This window comes from Lutra lutra, chromosome 5, assembly GCF_902655055.1.
Source record: "Lutra lutra chromosome 5, mLutLut1.2, whole genome shotgun sequence".
Lineage (NCBI taxonomy): Eukaryota > Metazoa > Chordata > Mammalia > Carnivora > Mustelidae > Lutra > Lutra lutra.
Genome location: NC_062282.1, coordinates 62,998,835 through 63,019,270, shown reverse-complemented (window position 1 = coordinate 63,019,270; position 20,436 = coordinate 62,998,835). Strand labels below are relative to the sequence as shown.

The 20,436-nt window shown below is 40.5% G+C and overlaps 1 protein-coding gene across 1 annotated transcript in view; it reads right to left on the bottom strand.

The window, feature by feature from the left end:
- Positions 1 to 19,237, bottom strand: part of ATP6V0E1 (ATPase H+ transporting V0 subunit e1) — a 29,867-nt gene extending 10,630 nt beyond the window's left edge. Inside the window, exons 1-2 of the mRNA XM_047729634.1 lie at positions 19,049 to 19,237; positions 13,854 to 13,901 (exon numbers count right to left, since the gene is read on the bottom strand). Coding sequence (XP_047585590.1) covers positions 13,854 to 13,901; positions 19,049 to 19,152 — 152 coding nt within the window. The 5' untranslated portion in view covers positions 19,153 to 19,237. The remainder of the gene's footprint in view (positions 1 to 13,853; positions 13,902 to 19,048) is intronic.
- Positions 19,238 to 20,436: the final 1,199 nt, after the last annotated feature.

Here is a 20,436-nt window from a genome sequence, read left to right as displayed (position 1 = left end):
ACTACTCTTTAATGTTTCAAATCAAGCAAAACATCTCACTTCAAAACCAAACCAAACCAACAAACTACAGTTCACGAAAATTCCTTGGGAAAAAGCCCAGGTCAGTTCACTTGTAATTTCATGGAGGAATTTTCCCCCTCTCACCAGCTGAGCTCTGTGCCTGCCCTTCTGACTACCGCCTGACTTAAAATTTCCCTTTAAAGCTGATAAACACGGTGGAAAACTGGAAGGAGAAAAAAATCCACTCTGAATTGATGGAAGTGGGTGGAGGAAGCGATCCTATTCCAGTGAATCTATTACTTCATGTGTCCAAGGAAAGAGAACTAAGTGTACCCTTCACACTTGCCCAAACTGTTCCACATGTCTCCATAACCTGAAGGCCAGCCGAATAACCAACCATCTGAAATTATTCAAACTACTGAGGCAGCTATGGTGTGGTAACATATTTCAGAGAACTGCAGGGCTAGCAGGGACCAGAGGTCAAGTCCATGTTCCTCATTTTAATGAGGAAAAAACTAAGTGCTAGGGAGCTTAATACCCCACAGTGAATCAGAGATAAAGCTGGAAGAGGAACCCAGAACTACTGAGTCCCACTACATCAGGCTGCTCCCACAGCATATAAAGGGCAGAACAAATCCAGCAGCCCCGGAGCTCCTAATTAATTCCAAAACCATTTACCAATGCAAAGATTAATTGGTTAAGGAGCTAACCCTCGAGGGGCTCATGAGCTTGTGAGAGACAAGGCAAGGTTAGCAGCAGATTGTGCTTTAAATACCATATGCATGGGAGCATTCATGCTACAAACACTCCCTGCTCACTTACCACGAGCTCAGCTCTTGCTTATTAGAATTCTCCAAACACAAAATATGCCCTCCCCACTGAAAAGGCTATATCCAGACCTCTCAAATCTTGCTTTTTTTTTTTTTTTTTTGGTTCCACACTTGGATATGAGACCAGGGAACAAAGGAATGGTTACTTCTTTCTGATGCACAGATCAAGTGCGTAACTGCTAGGCTTCCCTGTTGGAATGGGTTAAGTCCAGCTAGGACTTCTATTCTGATCCACTGCCCCTCCAGAGAGGACCAGGATAGGAATGACCTCTATCAGTGCGCTCCTGAAGAAAGAGGAGAGATGCAGGAGAGCAACTTGCCTTATCTCCACTGAGATGACCTCAGTCATATCCCCTCACCCTAATCAAACAACACCAATTCTTTCAAGGGCAGCAATGTTATTAGACATGACTAAAACATACAGGTTTTATCAATGGATGAATGGATGGATGAATAAAGAGATTATAGTAAATATATACAATGGAATATTATTCAGCTATTAAAAAGAACGTGGATCTTGCTAGTTGGGACATGAATGGACTTCGAGGGCATTATGCTAAGTGAAATAAGTCAGAGAAAGATAAATACTGTATGATCTCTCTTATATGTTTTTTTATCTAAAAAAACAAGCTCATAGGTAACAGAAAACAGATTGGTGGTTGCCAGAGGTGGGGTGTAGTGGATGGGCAAGATGAATGAATTGTGTATTTTTGTTTTAGTTTAGAAGAATTGAATTTTAAAAATGAAAGCTTTTGTTATTACTGTGAGAGAGGCAGGGAAAAAAAATACGAGATTCAATATTAGACAAGAATGCATTTTAATTCCAGCTACCCGAATATTAGTGGAGTGACTCCAGGCAAGTGACCTTATAAACTGAGCCTCAGCTTTCCCTCTTGTAAAATGAAGACAATAACCTCTATTTCAAGATGTTAAGAATTAAACAGGTAATACATGAAACTAGCTGACAACTAGATGTTCAATAAATACTAGTTATTCCTTCTTCTTCTCTGACACACCCACAGACTGAAATACAACCTATTTACTTTACAAAGGAGTTTCTCATGTAACAATGAGTCATCTCATCTCCACCTCCTCTCCACCCCCAGCCCTCTGTGATAGGCAGAATTCTAAGATATTCCCCCAAGATTCCCATCCCCTCGTATACACACCCTGTCTAACCCCAGGACAGTGAGTATGATGGGACAATCACTCCCAAGATTAGACTATGTTAAACTGTACTGCTGGCTTTAAGGAAAATTACCCTGAGTGGACCTGACCTAACTGGGTGAACTCTTAAAAGAGATGGGGGGCTCTCCCTGATGAAGGACCTTAGGAGTGTGTGTATCACTTAAGCATTTAATGCCAATCAATTCTGAACACAGCCTTTAATATGTGTTCTGGAATAAGCAACTGAATTCCTTTCTCTCCTTTACAGTGAACACAACATTCAACTTTCTCAGTAGAGGGAGATGGAGGGACACGGTGGGCGTGGGCTGGAAGACGATGGAATCGGTGTGTGCCTATTCCGTGGAGCCTGCAGAGACTCAGGGCTGGAACACAGTCATGCTTTGAGCTGGCAGCCTCAGCCTGGAAATAACCTTTCTGCAGTCCTCCTGACAGGGAAACCAAACTTGTATAACCTGGATGCTCTGCAGGCCTCCCACTCACAATGACACAGGGAATCGCACCCACGCCACAGCCTGCCTGCTCTCTCGCCTGTACTCCCGAGGGTGGCCTACTGTTTGCCCACCAACTCCAGAACCACTCCAGCCTGGCCGAACCAATGAAATTCTCTGCTATCTAGTGGGCGGAACCACAGTTTCTCCAACAAGGCCTGATTCCCTTCTAAGTTTGTCTTTCCTTGGATACTCTCCCTCAGCCCTAGAGTACCACATAGAATTTCCTTCTATCTTAGTTTCTTTCTTCGTAGTGAACAGGAACCATGTTAAACTTCTCCTGTTTAACCTACTGTGTGGTTTCTATCTTGTAACTGGACCCAGATTATTACAGGATGAGAAAGATTTGACACAAAGGAGATGCTCTATTGTTGGCTTTGAAGATTCAAGGGCCACATGGAAAAGAATGTGACCTCTAGATGCTGAGAGCAGTCACCAGCTAATAGCCAGCAAGGAAAACAGACCTTAGCCCAACAACCAATTCAAAGGAACTGAATTCTGCCACAGCCACAGGAGCTTAGAAAAGGGCCCCAAGATTCAGGTGAGAAGGCACCAACTAAATTAACCTTATCCCAACACTATCTCTATGAGGGCCCTTTCACTACCACAGGTATACGCCCCATTTTTGCCAGCTCTACACTTGGAATACCATTTCTTTTCTCCGTACTTTCTATACCAGGCCTTCCAGTTCGAAGTCTGTAACAATGCCCTTATCTCCCAAATTATAAAGGAAAAGAGAAAAAAGTCAAAGTAAAAAAAGTATACTTTTCCATATAGCAGATGATGATATATGCTGGGCCAGGTACCTAGATTTCTCTCCCACTATAAACAGTCAAGATATCTAGCAATTTTTAACATATCCATGACAGACATGTAAGCAGTCCTCAGACCAAAAAACTGAGTGAAGGCAAGTACCCAGAGAGGAAAACAAAGTGATTATAGGCTGCTTTCCACACCTTCACAGCATAGACTAAACCACATGAACTTGAGCTTTTATTTTCAGATTTCCCAGGGCATGGGACACAGCAGACAAAGCCCAGGGCCCACTTAAGGGAGAGAATCTAATACAAGTTTCACATCCCATCCCCACAACGCTCAGTGCCAAGGGGCTGTATCTCAAGGTATGGATAAATGAGATAGAACCCCTGAAAAAGAATGACAGGAAAACCAACTGTCTCAAATATAAGCATCAAGAAGGAAGGAGAAGAACACTGCCACTGAAAATTAACCTTAATGAAAGTCTGTAACTCAAATTCATTCTATGTGGTTTAAAAAAAAATCATGTAACAAAGAATTTTACTTAATTTGATTCCACACTGGTGATGGCCTTTGGCACTCGGCAAAAGCAATGTTAATCTTTTTTCTGGAGAAGCCCACTTTCATAGCAGGCCTCAAAAAAGTCATACACATGGAATTATAGGGAAAATGAAAAGAGAGCAATGAAATATTGTTAAATGCATGTAGCACCATGAATGAGAGGGACCGAAGAGAGCAAAGAGCTGATACAGAACTGCATGGACTTCAGATACTAGAATGATCAGACACAGACGACAGATAAGCTGTCTACTATGTTTCACGAACTAAGATTGTAAAATGTACAAGGAGAATGGGGAAAGAGGGAAAGAAACAGTTTTTACAAAACTGTAAAAGCACAAAAAGAATACCCACAGAAATGAAAAATATAAACCTGAAAACAAAAAAAGGCAAGTGGTGAAGTTCTGCTCTGGTAAAGCAGAGTAGCTTCTATCACACTCATCCTGTAGACAGTGATTATAAACTCTGAACAATATATGAAGAATAACTATTTGATGGTACAAGAGAATGCCCAAAAGCAGGTAGAAAAACTGTACGTGATTCAATCCTTCAGGAAATCACACCAAGGCACCTGAGTGGCTCAATTTGTTAAGTGTCTGACTCTTGATTTCAACTCAGGTCATGATCTCAGGGTCATGAGATTGAGCCCAGCGTGGGGCTCCACTGCTGAAAATTCTCTCCCCCATCTCCCCTGTCCCACTGCTTGTGCAAGATTGCACGCGTGCACTCTCAGAAAGAAGGAAAGAAAGAGAAAGAGAAAAAGAGAGAGAGAGAGAGAAAGAAAGAAAGAAAGAAAGAAAGAAAGAAAGAAAGAAAGAAAGAAAACAAGCAAGCTACACCAATACCTTTATACAGCATTTCTCTTGAAAACACTATCCAGTCCCATGTGTGGGGCAAGATAATTGAAAGTCAAGCAAAAAGCTGCAGTCTTCCTGGCTTAGGTAGCAAAAGATGAAGTTCAGAGCTGCCAGAAATGCTAAAAAATATTTCTATTTCTTAGAAATAAAAAAGGGAAATCTCAAAAAAGGAAGGTACCACAAGGGGACCCCCAAAATCTGTATAAATTTCCCTTAACCCTTGGCTGATCCCTCAACTGTGCATGCTCTAGGAAAATGCCAAGGACTGTGAAAAACACCCAGAAGTCTAAAAGAATGGAGGGGAAATTTCAGCTGCTGCTTACCACCAGAAGAAAGAGTATTTAGAGTCTGAAGTTAGAAGGACTTGGTAAACACCTCAGAGTTTCCACAAAATCCCAGAACCAGAAGGGGCACACTTTAATGGAGAATTCATTCTAATCTGGGGGTAAAAGTGATACAGATCTGTCCCAACAAAGTATAAAACCAACTCTCCATAAGTTTAAGGTGATCAATTAATAATTTAACTGTTACAAGAAAATTTAACCATTCTCAGAGGAGTAAGTAGAATCCAGGGTCCCTGTCATTTACCATATCCAATATTTAGTAAACAACAGTCATGCCCCCCAAAAACAAGAAACATAATTAATAATCAAGAACAAAGGAATCAAATAAAAAAAATTTAAAAAAAAAAAAAAAGAACAAAGGAATCAACAGAATTCCACACCATTCCAAAATAATACAGATATTGTTATTAAAAGACAATGAGGGCGCCTGGGTGGCTCAGTAGGTTAAGCCACTGCCTTCGGCTCAGGTCACGATCCCGGAGTCCAAGGATCAAGTCCTGCATCAGCCTCCCAGCTCGGCGCTTCTCCCTCTGACTGCCCCTCTCATGCTCTCTCTCACTCCCTCTCTCTCTCAAATAAGTAAAAATAAAATCTTTAAAAAAAAAAAAAGAGGGGCGCCTGGGTGGCTCAGTGGGTTAAGCCGCTGCCTTCGGCTCAGGTCATGATCTCAGAGTCCTGGGATCGAGCCCTGCATCGGGCTCTCTGCTCAGCAGGGAGCCTGCTTCCTCCTCTCTCTGCCTGCCTCTCTGCCTGCTTGTGATCTCTCTGTCAAATAAATAAATAAAAAAATCTTTAAAAAAAAAAAAAAAAGATAATGATTTTACAGCAGCTATTATAAGTATGTTTAAAGCCTAAAAGAAAAACTAGCTGTAAGAATGACCAGATCAGGAATGTCAGAACATAAATTACAACTACAAAAAAGAACCAAATGGAGAGTCTAGAACTAAAAAGTAAAATATACAAACTAAAACTCTGGATAGGACTTACCAGCAGACTGGAGATAGCAGAAGAAATAGTCAGTGAACCTAAAGACAGATCAATAACTATCTAATCTGAAGAAATAAGAGGAAAAAAATTGGGAAAAAAATCAAACATAGGTGCAAATGGAGTCTCAGGAGAAAAAGAATACAGTAGAAAGAAAGAGAAGACACGTATGCTGAAACTGATGGAAAACTAACTTACAGATTCATATAGCTCAGCAAACTCCAATCAAAATAATCTTAAAACTACACCTACAGGGCGCCTGGGTGGCTCAGCTGGTTAAGCGACTGCCTTCCACTAAGGTCATGATCCTGGAGTCCCGGGACTGAGCCAGCAGGGAGCCTGCTTCTCCATCTCCCACTCCCCTCTCATGCATTCTCTCTCTCTCTCTCTCAAGTAAATAAATAAAATCTTTAAAAAAAAAAAAAACTACACCTACACACATCATAGTCAAATTGCTAAAACCAAAGATAAAGAGAAAAAAATCTTGATAACATCCAGAGGAAAAAGAATGCATAAGGAGGAACAATTATTCAGATTACAGCTGAGTTCTCAGCAGAAACAATGGAGGCCAGAAAATAGAAGAGCTTTTTTAAAGTCATCTAGAAGGGGAAAAAAACATCCTGTCAACTATATCCAGAACTATCCTTCAAAAACTGAGCATGAGGGGCGGCGCCTGGGTGGCTCAGTGGGTTAAAGCCTCTGCCTTCGGCTCAGGTCATGATCTCGGTCCTGGGATCGAGCCCCGCATCAGGCTCTCTGCTCCGCAGGGAGACTGCTTCCTCCCCTCTCTCTCTGCCTGCCTCTCTGCCTACTTGTGATCTCTCTCTCTCTATCTCTGTCAAATAAATAAAATCTTTAAAAAAAAAAAAAAACTGAGCATGAAAAAAAGACATTTTCAGGTACATAAAAGATGAGTGAATTTGTTATTAGCATACCTGTCCTACAGCAAATACTACAGCAAGTTCTTTAGACAAAAAGGATATCAGATAAAAACTCAGACTAAGGGGATGTCAGAACCTCAAATCTACAAAAATAAGGAACTCTACAAAGGATAAACATGTGGGTAAATAGAGAAGACTTCTTTTAATTTCTTTATAAAACATGATTCTTTGAAGTAAAAACTGTAACACTGCAGTGTTTTGGGACATACATCGATGCAAAATATATCATGACCATAGTACAAATGATGTGGAGTAAATAGAATCATATTGTTGCAAAGTTGTTGTATTTTATCTGAAGTGGTTCAGCGTCAACTCTAAGTACTCTATGAAAAGTTAACAATGCATATTGTAATCTCTAGAGCAACACTTAAAAGTATAGCAAAAAAGCTGTTAGCAAAATTAAAACAGAATACTGAAAATATTCCATTCATGTAAAATAAAGCATAAAAGCAGGGCAAATGATGTAATGAGCACTAGGTGTTATGTAAGTCTGACGAATCACTGAACTCTACCTCTGAAATGAATAGTACACCATAGGTTAATTAATTGAATTTAAAGAAAAAATAAGGTATAAAGAACAGAGGAGCAAAAAACTAGATGAAACAAACAGAAAACAATTAACAAAACAATGAACCCAAACCTTGCTATGTCAATAAATACTGGAATTGTATATGAAGTATCCAATTAAAAGGCAAAGGCTGTCAGAATGGACGAAAAAGACTGAGCTATACGCGGTCTGCAAAAAGGCATAAAGACAGATATAATGAGGATAAGAAAGATGGTATGACTATCAATATCAGACAAAGTAAAAAATCAAGTCAAGTAATATAACCAAGGATAAACAGGGATACTTTATAACGATAAAAATGTCAATTCACTGGGAAGAGAAAACAGAAATGTTCATGCTCCTAATAATATAGCTTCAAAACATATAAAACAAACATGGAAAGAATTTTTTTAAAATCCGCAATAGCTGATGATTTTAACACCTTCTTTTAGTAATAACTAAAAGTGACCCAAAAACTCAATAAAGATATAGAAGATCTGAAATATCATGACCTCACAGTTACACTCAACAACTGCAAAATATACAATCTTTTGTAGTGCCCTTGAAATGATCATCATGATAAACCATTATGCTGGGCCATAAGACAAGTCCCAGTTGCAAAAAAGACTGGAATCTTAAGGAGTCTGTCTTCTGATGAAAAGCTCCAAATATTTAAAAATTAATGAAGAATAGTGTCATCAAAATTTGTAGGCTGTGGCTAAAGCAATGCTTAGAAGGAATTTTACTGCATTAACCGCTTACATTTTAAAAAGAACAAAGGTTTAAAATCATTTATCTAAGTCTCCACTGTAAGAAGTTAGAAAAAGGAGGGGGCCTGGGTGGCTCAGTGGGTTAAAGCCTCTGCCTTTGGCTCAGGTCATGGTCTCAGGGTCCTGGGATTGAGCCCCGCATTGGGCTCCCTGCTCAGTGGGGAGCCTGCTTCCCCCTCTCTCTCTGCCTGCCTCTGCCTACTTGTGATCTCTGCCTGTCAAATAAATAAAATCTTTAAAAAAAAAAAAAGTTAGAAAAAGAGCATTCAGGAGGAGGAAGGAAATAAAAATAAAATCTAAATGAATGGAAATATATACCATGTTGAGCATCAGAAGACTTAGTATTGTTAAAATGTCAGTTCTCTCCAAATTGATCTATAGATTCCACACAATGCCAACTACAATTAACAGGCTTTTTTTTAGTATAGAAACTGACAGGATGATCCTAAAATGTATATGGCTATTTGGGAATAGCCAAATTATCTTAAAAGAGAAACACGAAGGACTTCAACTTTTTGACATAAATATGAAACTAAGTATTTATGGACGTATTCTAACTAATGAATAAGCAAATTACAGATATATAATATCATCAATGATGCCAACAACACAAATGAGACATTATGTACTCCCTGATGAAAGTATCTATACCATTTATGAAACAGACTTAACCAAAAAATTGAACCTGAATGTGATCTATCTCCTAGATGACTACCAACTTACAGGAAATACAGAACAAAGAATATGTTAAATAATACCATGGTGTGTGCAATTAACAAGGACCACTCTCTGAAGAACCCAGTTTTTTCCTACTAAATGTGCAAAAAAAAAGAGAGAGAGAAATGGAGAAGAAATTGACAAAGAGAGACTTGATAAAGAGAGACATCCACTAGCTGCAATGTGTGGTCTTTATAAGCATCTTCATTCAAATATATTGTAAAATAAGTAATGAGACAATGAGGGCAATTTAAATATATTTGATGATGTAAAGGAATTAAACTTTCCCTGTCTGTGATAATGTATTATAGTTACACACAGGAAAAGAATGCTCATCTTTTAGACATATATATTGAAATAATTAGAGATAAGCTCAAAATAATCTAGGGTAGAGTAGGAAAGCGTGCAGAGATAAACAGGACTGGCCTGAGTTGATAATTTTTTAAGGTGAGTGACAAGGGGACAAATTTTTGTAAAGAGCATATAGCAGGTTTTAAAAGTTCAAAAGCAGAAAGTTTAAAAAAAAAAAAAAGCTATAATAAAGAGCATCCCTGAAACTGACCAGCTTGTGGCTATTTGGTTGGAAAGCAAAGTGGAACATTTTGGGATGTGATCATGTCTTGTGCCCAAACGGGCTCTACAGCCAGGACCAAAGCAAGGCTGGGCTCAGCTATAGATCTGCACATTCTTGGACAAGTGGGGCCAAGTTCCTATAGGCTGTGGAGTTCCTTGTTCAATGGGCAGCTAGGGGGCTAGAGAGGTGAGTGAGGAAGACTTGTCTGGCGTCACAAAACAGGGGCCTATGGTAATAAGTAGATGAGGGAACCACTTCGGGAAGTGACTGAGGCTTTTCTGGCTTTGTTTACTGTCTGTCTCTCCTCACTAAAGAAGGCAGGGGACTACGTCTGTCTTATTTATTCACTGCTATATATCCAGTGCTTAGCACAAAGTAGGCTCTAAGTAAATATGTTGAGTGAATGAACTCTAGTAAGGCTCAATAAAATACATGCCACAAAACCCTCGTAAGCAAACTGTGCTCCTAAGTTACTCATACTTCCCTGAATTAAAATAATTTCTTTTAACAAACCAATGATAGTATTACTTTATATTTTCCTTGTCTGTTCCAAGTTTTCATACACAGCATCTCAACTTAAAATTCACAAAACCATACTACAATGTAATCAGGCCACATACATTCAGCCTAGAAGAACCAAGGACTCCTGCCTTTTGGTCATTATTTCCTCTTCCGTATCACAACTAGTCAAGTGCTAAAGATAAAACATGTTTTCCAAGAAGCAACTGTACCTTCACAACACTGCACTAAATTTCTAATTTACCCTGAAGATGTAAGTTTTCCAACTCTGGGTAAGCTGCATCATAATTCAACATTAAAAACTAACCTAAGACTAAAACAAAGTATGGAACAGTAACTAACAGGATTGTATGGTTAAGGAACAAAAGTGACCTTGTGCTTCAAAGAGGGAACCAGATGTATAACATTCAGACATTCCTCTGCTGAACTATTAGCACAAACTGGTTGGACTGGCAGAAATCCTGATTTTTTCCAGAGCTCAAACAAGTTACACCCCATGAATCTAATCTTAAACCAGAACAAACTGGACAGAGGAAAAAACTGCCATAAACTGAAGGCAATCTAAAAGGCCATGAATATATTTCAAAATGTAACTTTGCTTAGGAAATTCAGTTTGGGTGTGATTTATTTCAAGAGGTATTTTCAAAAAAATAATACTTACTAATGCCAAACAGTGAAGTTTTGTTTGAATTTCAAATTTATTACAAAGGGACAGAATTTCGTCCCTTTGTGGAATGAAGTATTTGGGGTTTGAATTCAATTTATCCACCCATGTTCCAGGCGGACATTTTGCTAAATAGGATATATGATCAGGTTTCAAGAAAAAGAAACAAAAGAAAAAAAACCAACTTCATAAAGTCTATACTACACAGCTCATTTCCCCATATGATGGCCTCCAGAAACATTTACTGTTGGTACACTGTGTGCTATCCTTATTAATACACTGATGACAGTACTAATCCACTGTCAACAGAGAAGTCACCAGCATGTCTGGGACAAAGGAAAAAATCTAGACAGTGAGAGGTAAAGGCTCACAGATACGTCTCAACTGAGTCACTAAGATTCAGAGGTATAGTTTCTAGCCATGTCCAGCTATTCATTTTACACCTGAAAATAAAAATAAGAAGCATGGGACTAACTGGAAAGGTTCCTTGTTTGTCTTAAAGAAAATATTACAAAAAATCGGGGCGCCTGGGTGGCTCAGTGGGTTAAGCCGCTGCCTTCGGCTCGGGTCATGATCTCAGGGTACTGGGATCGAGCCCCGCTTCGGGCTCTCTGCTCGGCAGGGAGCCTGCTTCCTCCTCTCTCTCTACCTGCCTCTCTGCCTGCTTGTGATCTCTCTCTGTCAAATAAATAAATAAAATCTTTAAAAAAAAAGAAAATATTACAAAAATTAAGCAAATTTCAAAGATAGTGGAGGACCAGAAAGTCACAAAATGTTTCTGCCCCATCTTCTTAATCTCTAGTCATTCTTCGGTGTGGTAATTTTCCATTTTAAGACCCTACCACCAACCTTGCTTATCAGGCAGAAGAGAGCTTCAAAGAAATCAAAACAAAGGTCTTGGGTGCCTGAGTGGCTCAGTGGGTTGAAGCCTCTGCCTTCGGCTCAGGTCATGATCTCGGGGTCCTGGGATCGGGCCCGGAATCGGGCCCCGCATCGGGCTCTCTGCTCGGCAGGGAGCCTGCTTCTTCCCTCTCTCTCTGCCTGCTGCTCTGCCTACTTGTGATCTCTCTCTCAATCAAATAAATAAATAAAATATTTAAAAACAAAACAAAACAAAAAAAAACAAAGGCTTTTTCAATCATAGGCTCACTCCTTGGCTCCTGGACTGAAAAAGAGCTCCCTTCTTGGGATTTCTACAGGAGATTCAGTGGAACAGACTGAAGCTCAATCACCCTTATTAAAATGCGAAATTATTGGGGTGCCTGGGTGGCTCAGTGGGTTAAAGCCTCTGCTTTTGGCTCAGGTCATGGTCTCAGGGTCCTGGGATCAAGCCCCGCACGCTTCCCCCTCTCTGCCTGCCTCTCTGCCTACTTGTGATCTCTCTCTCTCTCTGTTAAATAAATAAAATCTTTTAAAAAAATGTGAAATTCTTGATGATGTATGTACTTCTCCTTTACTCTGTAAAGCTAAACACAGCTAGCAGAGTTCTCTCTATATGCTACCTGTCTGATTTCCACTCTGGAAGCTGAGCCGTATCACCTGAAAAAGTTACCCTTCTAACTAGAAAAAACAGAGTAAACAAGGCAACTACAGAAAGTCTTATCATCTAAGCCCTAGTGCTGAGGCAGTCAAACACCACCATCATTTAGCAAAATTTCTACAGTGCCTTATGATTCAGCTTTAAACACTTCAAGCTGCACTCCAGCAAGTGACTGAATGACCACCTACCTAAAATTCACAGTGATAACTTTTTGACAGAGGCAGATTTTGATCTATGCCAACAACTAGAATTGGCTCGTCCCCACAAACCTCTTTGAAAAATCTTAGTGCAAAAGCTCCAGGATATAAGAAATTCATATTCACAGTCATAAAGCACCATGACCTTTCATCGCATGATTAAAACTGCTGTTTCCTAGGTCATGTAGGCACTAAACAAAAGCTTGGCCAACACCAACCTTTCCATATAAAGAGGTCTTAGGAAGCTACACAGCTCTCTTTAAGAAAAGAGAACCACTGGTTCTAAACTCTAAAAGGAAATTCATAAAAGGATGAAATTTTATGGTATGCAAAATAGCTCTCAACTAAAAAAAAAAAAAAAAAAAGAAGAAGAAGAAAAGAAAAGAAACCTTAAGACCTTTAAGTACTTTTTTTTTTTTTAAGATTTTATTTATTTATTTGACAGACAGAGATCACAAGTAGGCAGAGAGGCAGGCAGAGAGAGAGGGAGGAATCAGGCTCCCTGCCAAGCAGAGAGCCCGATGCGGGGCTCGATTCCAGGACCCTGGAATCATGACCCGAGCCGAAGGCAGAGGCTTTAACCCACTGAGCCACCCAGGCGCCCCAAGACCTTTGAGTACTTTGAAGTGGCCATCCTATCCACGAATTGATTAATACTCAGTTTTTTTCTGGGGCTTGACTTGTTCCATTCTTCAGGAAAGGGGAGAATGTAGACAAGAACTGGAAACCTTTACAATAGTTCAAGTTCACTTCTGCCATTTCTAACAATCAAAAGGATTAAGAATGATTTTCCAAAAACATGTTGATGAATTAACTTACATATCTTAAAATCGTTTTCAACCAACAGTCTGCACAAACTGTATCATCTATTTAAATGTGAATTATCATACACTGATATAGCATATGATTGTTAAAAAATTGTCTTTGCTTACTGCAATTCTAGCTCAACTTCTATTTAGCCAAAAAACGAAAGTCATAATAAAGAATGGCTTTACTTGCTTCATAGGGATATTTAAATGAAATGAGTATGCCTAAATTCTTCACAATAGTAAAATATAAAAGTAGTACAAGGGGAATTTCCAGCTAATTATAAGGTTTAAATTTGTGCCAAATAATTTACACATGTATTGCCAGAATAACAGAGCATCTGTACAGTTTTTATGTAAATGTACTGAACAGAGAGAAAGTGTGCTCTTTTCCATCTTAGGATACTATTTCTAGATGTTACATAAAGGACAAGCTCCCATGACACAAAACTGTAAAGTTTCACAACAGTCATGTTCCATGAATTTATTTTTCAATCACACACATTATAAATACCAAGAGTAATTTCCTATCATCTTGGGGGAAAAAACTACTTACAAGAGAAACATACTTACAAGAGATAGCAGCAAACTGAACAGGTTACCAGCATGGTGATGATAACTCTAAAACAAAACAAAACAAAACCATCATTAGATAACCAGATGGTTTAAGCCTCCTTCCCAAATTACAAACTGGCAAGGTCTATGCACCAAGAAAAGGGAACTAAATCTGTTCAAACACCAAATAACGACTGCACTCAGTAGAAGTTTAAGTAAGTAATTAAGGTTTGTATTTGAAGGGATCTGTACTGAGGCCTCAGCTTAGACGGCGAATCCAAACCCACTGACAACTGAACACAAAAGGCTGCAGTGACAGTTGTGACATCCAAGAAACTACCTATCTGGTAGTTTTCTCTGCAGTTAAATGACACGATACTTGTAAAAACTGAACTTTCTAAGAGCGCCTGGCTGGCTCAGTTGGGAAAGCATGTGATTCTTGATCTTAGGGTTGTGATTCAAGCTCCACGTTGGGGAAAGAGATTACTAAAAATAAACAAACTTAAAAAAAATAAAATGCCAGAACTACATAGGCTTAAAATGAAAACGAGATGATTCTTAATTTATAAATAAGTAATATATATTATATATAATATGTATTATATATATTTATATGTATTTTTATATTTATATATAAATTTATATTTATATATATTAATTACATAAATATATTTATATATCTTTTCAATGTTGACCTCTTCCTATCTCTATTCCTGTCTGAAAAATAGTTAAACCTGGATCTCTGATCAGCTGAATTTCAACATTTAAAAAACTGAATTCATGGTAACCTGTTCCCATTTCTCTTTCCAAAGGCTCCTCTTCCCAATATCCTACACCCCAGAAGAAGCTGTCATTTCCACCCATCCAACCCACTCCTCAAATCTGTCATCGTTTTGTTCATGCCTCCTCTGCATCCTGAATCACCAAATGCTAGCAGATTCAAAACTTTCTTCCTTCCCTTTCATCCTACCACACTCATCACAGAGTCATCTTTCTAAATATTCTTTCATCACATCACTCTTCAGCTGAATACCTTTCAATGCTCTCCATCCTTCACAGGAGTAATTTCCAAAGAAGGGGTCTCCACACCCCACAGAGTAAGCAAGACTATCTCCTCAAATACAAATAGCAAATATCAGAATTCCTATTTATATTTATTTTCAATTCATCCTTTAGAAGTTCTGTGTGTGCACATGTACTTTCTGTGGTCAATACTGGCACATCCATTCATTCATTCAGCAGATTTTCAACTTAGTGTCCAGTATGTACCAGGCTCTGGGGAAAAAGGAGTCAACGAAATGGATGAAAACCCCTGCCCTGGCGAAGTTTTAATGATCGTGGGGGAAGACAGACAACAAACAAGATGAACTTTAAACAACTGTTTACATAGGTACCAAGAGGTCCATGTTGCTGAGCAGAGCAAGGGGAGGGAGGTCAGCAAAAGGGAGAATATAGACAAGAACTGGAAACACCTTTAAAATAGTTTAACTGTAGTTTGGCCATTTCTGACACTCATGAGGATTAAGGGCAGTGTCTTGGTAGCCTCTAAAGGAAAAGGGAAGCTATTTGGAGGGATCTGAGCACAGGACTGACAAAATCTGATTCAGATTCTATGAGGACCTCTCCGCAGAGCAGAAACAAACTGGGGGAAGAGAGGCAAAGGGAAAAGTTGAGAAACCAGTTTGCAATCATCCACGGACCAGGCTGGTAGCAGCAGAAGTAGTGAGAACTGGTCAGATTCTGGATATGTTGTGAAGGCACAGGCTTCGAAATACCTAACTTACACATTATGCTTGTATACATGAATGAGCATGTGCCGGAGTTTGTGTTACAAAATGTTGACAGCCACGTAACAAAAATGTTTGATTTCTGAAGAGCTACACAATCAGAACCAGCTTCTCACCTGTAATCAGTTCCCTCCATTCATCCTCACCAATGTCCACTTTCGGACAGCAACCCTCCACTCCCAAAAGCAGGAGGCCTCACTGTCCCCCCCAAACACATCAAGTTTACTCCTCTCCATTCCAAGCTTTTGCTCATTTTCCTTCATTCCTCTGCCTCAACCTGGAATCCCTGTGTCTTCTGTCTTCCTCAAAGACCATCTAAGAAACCTCAAACTGCTGAGGCTCTACTGTGTTACCGGGTTACTACTTTTGTATCAAAAGCTCCTCATTAAAACATCACCTCCAGCCTGGCTGGCTAAGTCAAAAGAGCGCAGGACTCTTGATCTCTGGGGTCCTGAGTTCAAGCCCCATACTGGAGACAGAGATTACTTAAATAAATAAATAAATAAACCTAAACAAAAATAAATAAAATATTCTCTCCAAATATGCCGCTTAGTGGTTGCATGCTGAAGTGTCTGAGATGAAGAAGTGTCATCTTAATGAATGCAATTCACTTTCAATTTAGCAAAAATATATGTGTGTGTTTACACACATACACATTCACAGATACAAAGCAAATATGAGTATGTTAACAATTATTGTATCTCAGCGGTGGAATACAACATTACTACTCTTTCTGCCTTTCCGTATGCTTGAAACAAATCAGGCTCACTGAACTCCCTGTGAGCTAGCTCTACCCCTCCTCCACATCTACCCGCTAAAGGAGCCACCGTGAAAAAAGGGAAGGTTTTAGAGCACCTGTTTAGGAAATCATGAAAAACATGAACGGTCTGATTCCAAACACCATCTTCTTTTTATTTGACCCATTTTCTGTTGTAGAAAAAAATGAGGGCAAGGGGTTTGCTTTAAGTTACAGAGATTTTTCTGCATTCTGCTGTGTGTGTGATGTGGGAGTAGAAGGCTAGCTGAGGACAAAGCTTGGGCTGACACCCAGCAGCCTCCCCGCTCCACCCCCCCCCCCCAGTGGGTGGGATTTGTATGACGTTCTTCCAGGAAGCTCCCCAAGATCTTCAAAGTAAACCTTGCTGGGGTGGGGGTTGGGGGGAAGAACCACCTTAACTAGACAATGGCAAGGCACCAGGTACCTCGAGGTCCTCTTTAGCATATGAAAGTTCTTCTGAAATCACCCTTATCCTTATCTCCCCTGACTTTCTAGTACATAATCTGCCACCCCTCACAACCTTCAGGCAGCAGTTCTTCAGGCCCACCGGTCCAGTCCCCGTGCTCTCCTTTTTACACAGATGATGTCTCAACTATTCTTTCTTGGCCATTGTTTCCAGACCCCACCGAATCTCATCTATATTCCAAAACCACAGCACGTGGGTCTTGCAGGGAAAAGGATTTAATATCAAAGTCTCTCTTCTTCCCTTGCCACATAGCACTTTTATCTCCTTAGTGAAGATGTTTTTAATCTTTGAAATCACAAATGCTCTGATTAAAAATTCACCTACCCTTGAAGCAATTAAGCTCCTTCGTGTATTAAAAAACCATCTCGCAGGCTTTCAGGAGTTAAAGGGGAACTACTACTAATTCAATACTACTATTTCTTCCATCTTACAATGAGGAAATGGGAACATTGAAAAGTTAACTGTCCAAGGTCATAAGGATCATCCAGCTAGGAGCAGTGTTTCTCAAAGTGTAATACAGTAACTCCTAGTGGACACTTTGTGTTTTAAGAACTGCTCAATCCTGCCAAGAGCAGGAAATATAAGGATTGGGGTGGAGGCTGTGAATTAGACCCAGATAAGGTATCACTAGCAGGTCAAACCTGAACCATGACACTAGAGCTGGAAACTGAGTAGTCCATGGACTACTGGAGACATTTCATTACCCTGAATAACAGCAGTGGCACCAAGCCCCAACGGGGCTGGGCATGATGGGTCCCAAATGGGGGTCTTTTAAGAAAGGAGTGGTCAATGTTACAAGCACATTAATAAATGCTTTTCTAAGTATTTGGACTGGAAAGACACACAGTAGGGAAATGAAATAGTTGAAGACAAAAACACAACAAAGTATTTTGTTGTTCTCTAACTCCAGTAAGAGAAACAAGACTAAGAAATTAAATTTGGTTAACACAAATTGTTTTAATAACCCTAAAATTCCAACACTCTGCATCATCTGTTATAGTCTGGAGAGATGACCCTCCATAACTGATGTTTTTGGGGGACGTGAAGGAGGGAGAGGAAACCCAATACAACCAAATGATAGAAATTCGTCTACCATTTTTCTTTTTTAAACACACTGTGATTTACTTTTAAGTTAGATAGGAGTATCAAGTCTACTACAAGTTTACTGCAGACAGCAAAAGGAGTTTCGGTCACAAAATATTAAGGAAGTAACAGCATTTTCTTTCCCTCAATCAAGGCTGTATAATTTTCAATTATCCACTCAATGGGTATTTACTGAATGCCTGCTATGCATGCAAAGCACTGGAAAGCCATCAATTTGTTTCAAAGAATAAAGCAAAAGATGGTGCTTTAGTCAAGCTCTGACTTCTGCCTAAGTTTCATTCCAAATATCTTGGGCTAAGAAAAAAAATGACTAAAAGGTAAAAGAGGAACCAGAAAGAGGGTGTTCCAAAGCTCCTTTGAAGACAAGGCTCTATCTCATGCTACAACAAAAAAGATTTACTTACAAAATAGAAAAAGCTCTATTTAACAAAAAAGTCCAAGGGAAAAGTCTTAGTCAATCATTCTGAGAAATTGGTACACTCACACACAAGCGCAAGAGCGCCCTCCAAAAGGTATGACGCAGGGGTTTCTAAACAATACCTCCTGCTCTTTGGTCACTAATCTCGCTTTAGATCAGGCCCTCATTACCTGGGGCCCACTAGATGCAAGGCCTAGGCTCCACGCTGCTGCACAAGCTTGTGTCCTGTGCAACGGCGACAACATGTGAGGCAAAGAGGGCAATTTGTTTCATTTGATCCTTTATAGGCCTCATCTGAGTGGAGGGCAGGGCTAAAGGGGCGAAAGTCGTCCAGGGGCAAACCACAACTTCTCCCGGAGTCGGTATAAACCGATTTCTGATGCACCCTCCCCAGACAGGCCCCGTGATGAGAAAAAAAAAAAAATCCCCTGTAACCCCGTCCCAAGGAGGGTTCGTCGGAAGTCACCCTCCTCACCCTCGGATCAGGGAACCCTGAAGCTGCCGCGGTAAGAAGTCGGGGCGCTACAGGAGTTCGGGCCTGACTCTGGAGTCTGGGGCGGCCCCGCAAGGTCTGCGACCCGTGCAGGTCGCCCCCCTCCCCCGCTCGGCCGGGCCGGTCCCCACCGCGCGTTCCTCTCAAGGCGGACCTGGCGTACTTACCCCCGGTTGGGACCCTTAGGGATAAACCAGGGCACGCAGAAGCCGACGAAGCCCCAGAACACGCTCATCACGATGAGAGGCACAGTGAGGCCGTTATACGCCATGGTTGCCGCCAGAGGTACCAGCCCCTGCCCAGCCGCCTCACTTTGGTCCCACCCGGAAGTGTCAACACCAGGCCGCGTGACCAGCGCGCGCAAAGACCCGCCTCCCGCGCCCCACGTGACCCGCGCGCAGGACCCAGCCCCTCCGCCCCTCCAGAAATCCCGTGTACTTTACGTATGGACCATAGTGTCTGAGCAATATGCATGTGTCCTTCGAGTTACCTCCTGATTTTTTTCTTCCTTAAGCAGAATGGATTCCTGGATTAAATGGGAAGTTGGACCAATAACCTTAAACATCTATACCAATTCTTCAAGCAGAATTCCAAACTGTCACCTGGCCAGTTATATAGGAAACAAGATGGTTATCTTTGTGTTCATACTGCTCCCCCAAAGCAGCCTACCCAGAAAGTCTACTATCTTTTTTTTTTAAACATTTTATTTATTTATTTGAGAGAAGAGAGAGACAGTGAGAGAGAGCATGAGCGAGGAGAAGGTCAGAGGGAGAAGCAGACTCCCCGTGGAGCTGGGAGCCTGATGTGGGACTCGATTACGGGACTCCAGGATCAAGACCTGAGCTGAAGGCAGTCGCTTAACCAACTGAGCCACCCAGGCGCCCAAGTCTACTGTCTTTAAGTTCCAGTGCGAGCGCTGCCTTCTCCAAGACCTAGTTCATTATGTTAGTGTGTCTCTTGTGGCCATTCATCTTAACCAACTCTCCGCTGGAGGCTACCTCCTTGACGACGGGCACTGTTTAACTGGTCCGTGCTCCTCAGCAGTCCTTATATATAGAATGTGCTTAATAAACACCTGTAACCGAAATGCATAATTAAGAAAGGGCGAGGTCAGCCCCGAACTAAGAGGAAAAAGTCTACTCCTTTCTCTTAGTTTTTTCTTAATTTGTTTTTAATTGTGGTAAAATATCATGGCCATCTTAGCCATGAAGTGTAAAGGCCTGTAGCTTTAAGTACATTCACATTGTTGTGTACCCAATCTCCAGAACTTTTTCATACCCAGAAAACAACTCCCTATTCTCTCTTCCTCTAGCCCTTGGCAATCCTGACCCTACCTCCTGTCAAGTTTGACTACTCTAGATACCGGATATAAGTGGAATCATACAATATTTTTCTTTTTGTAACTGCCTTGATTCACTTAGCATAATATCCTCAGGCTTGATCCATGTTGTAGCGTGTGTCAGCATTTTTCTTTCTTAAGGTTGAATAATATTCTACTGTATGTGTATGCCATATTTTATTTCTACATTCCCATCTGAAGATGGATATTTGAGTT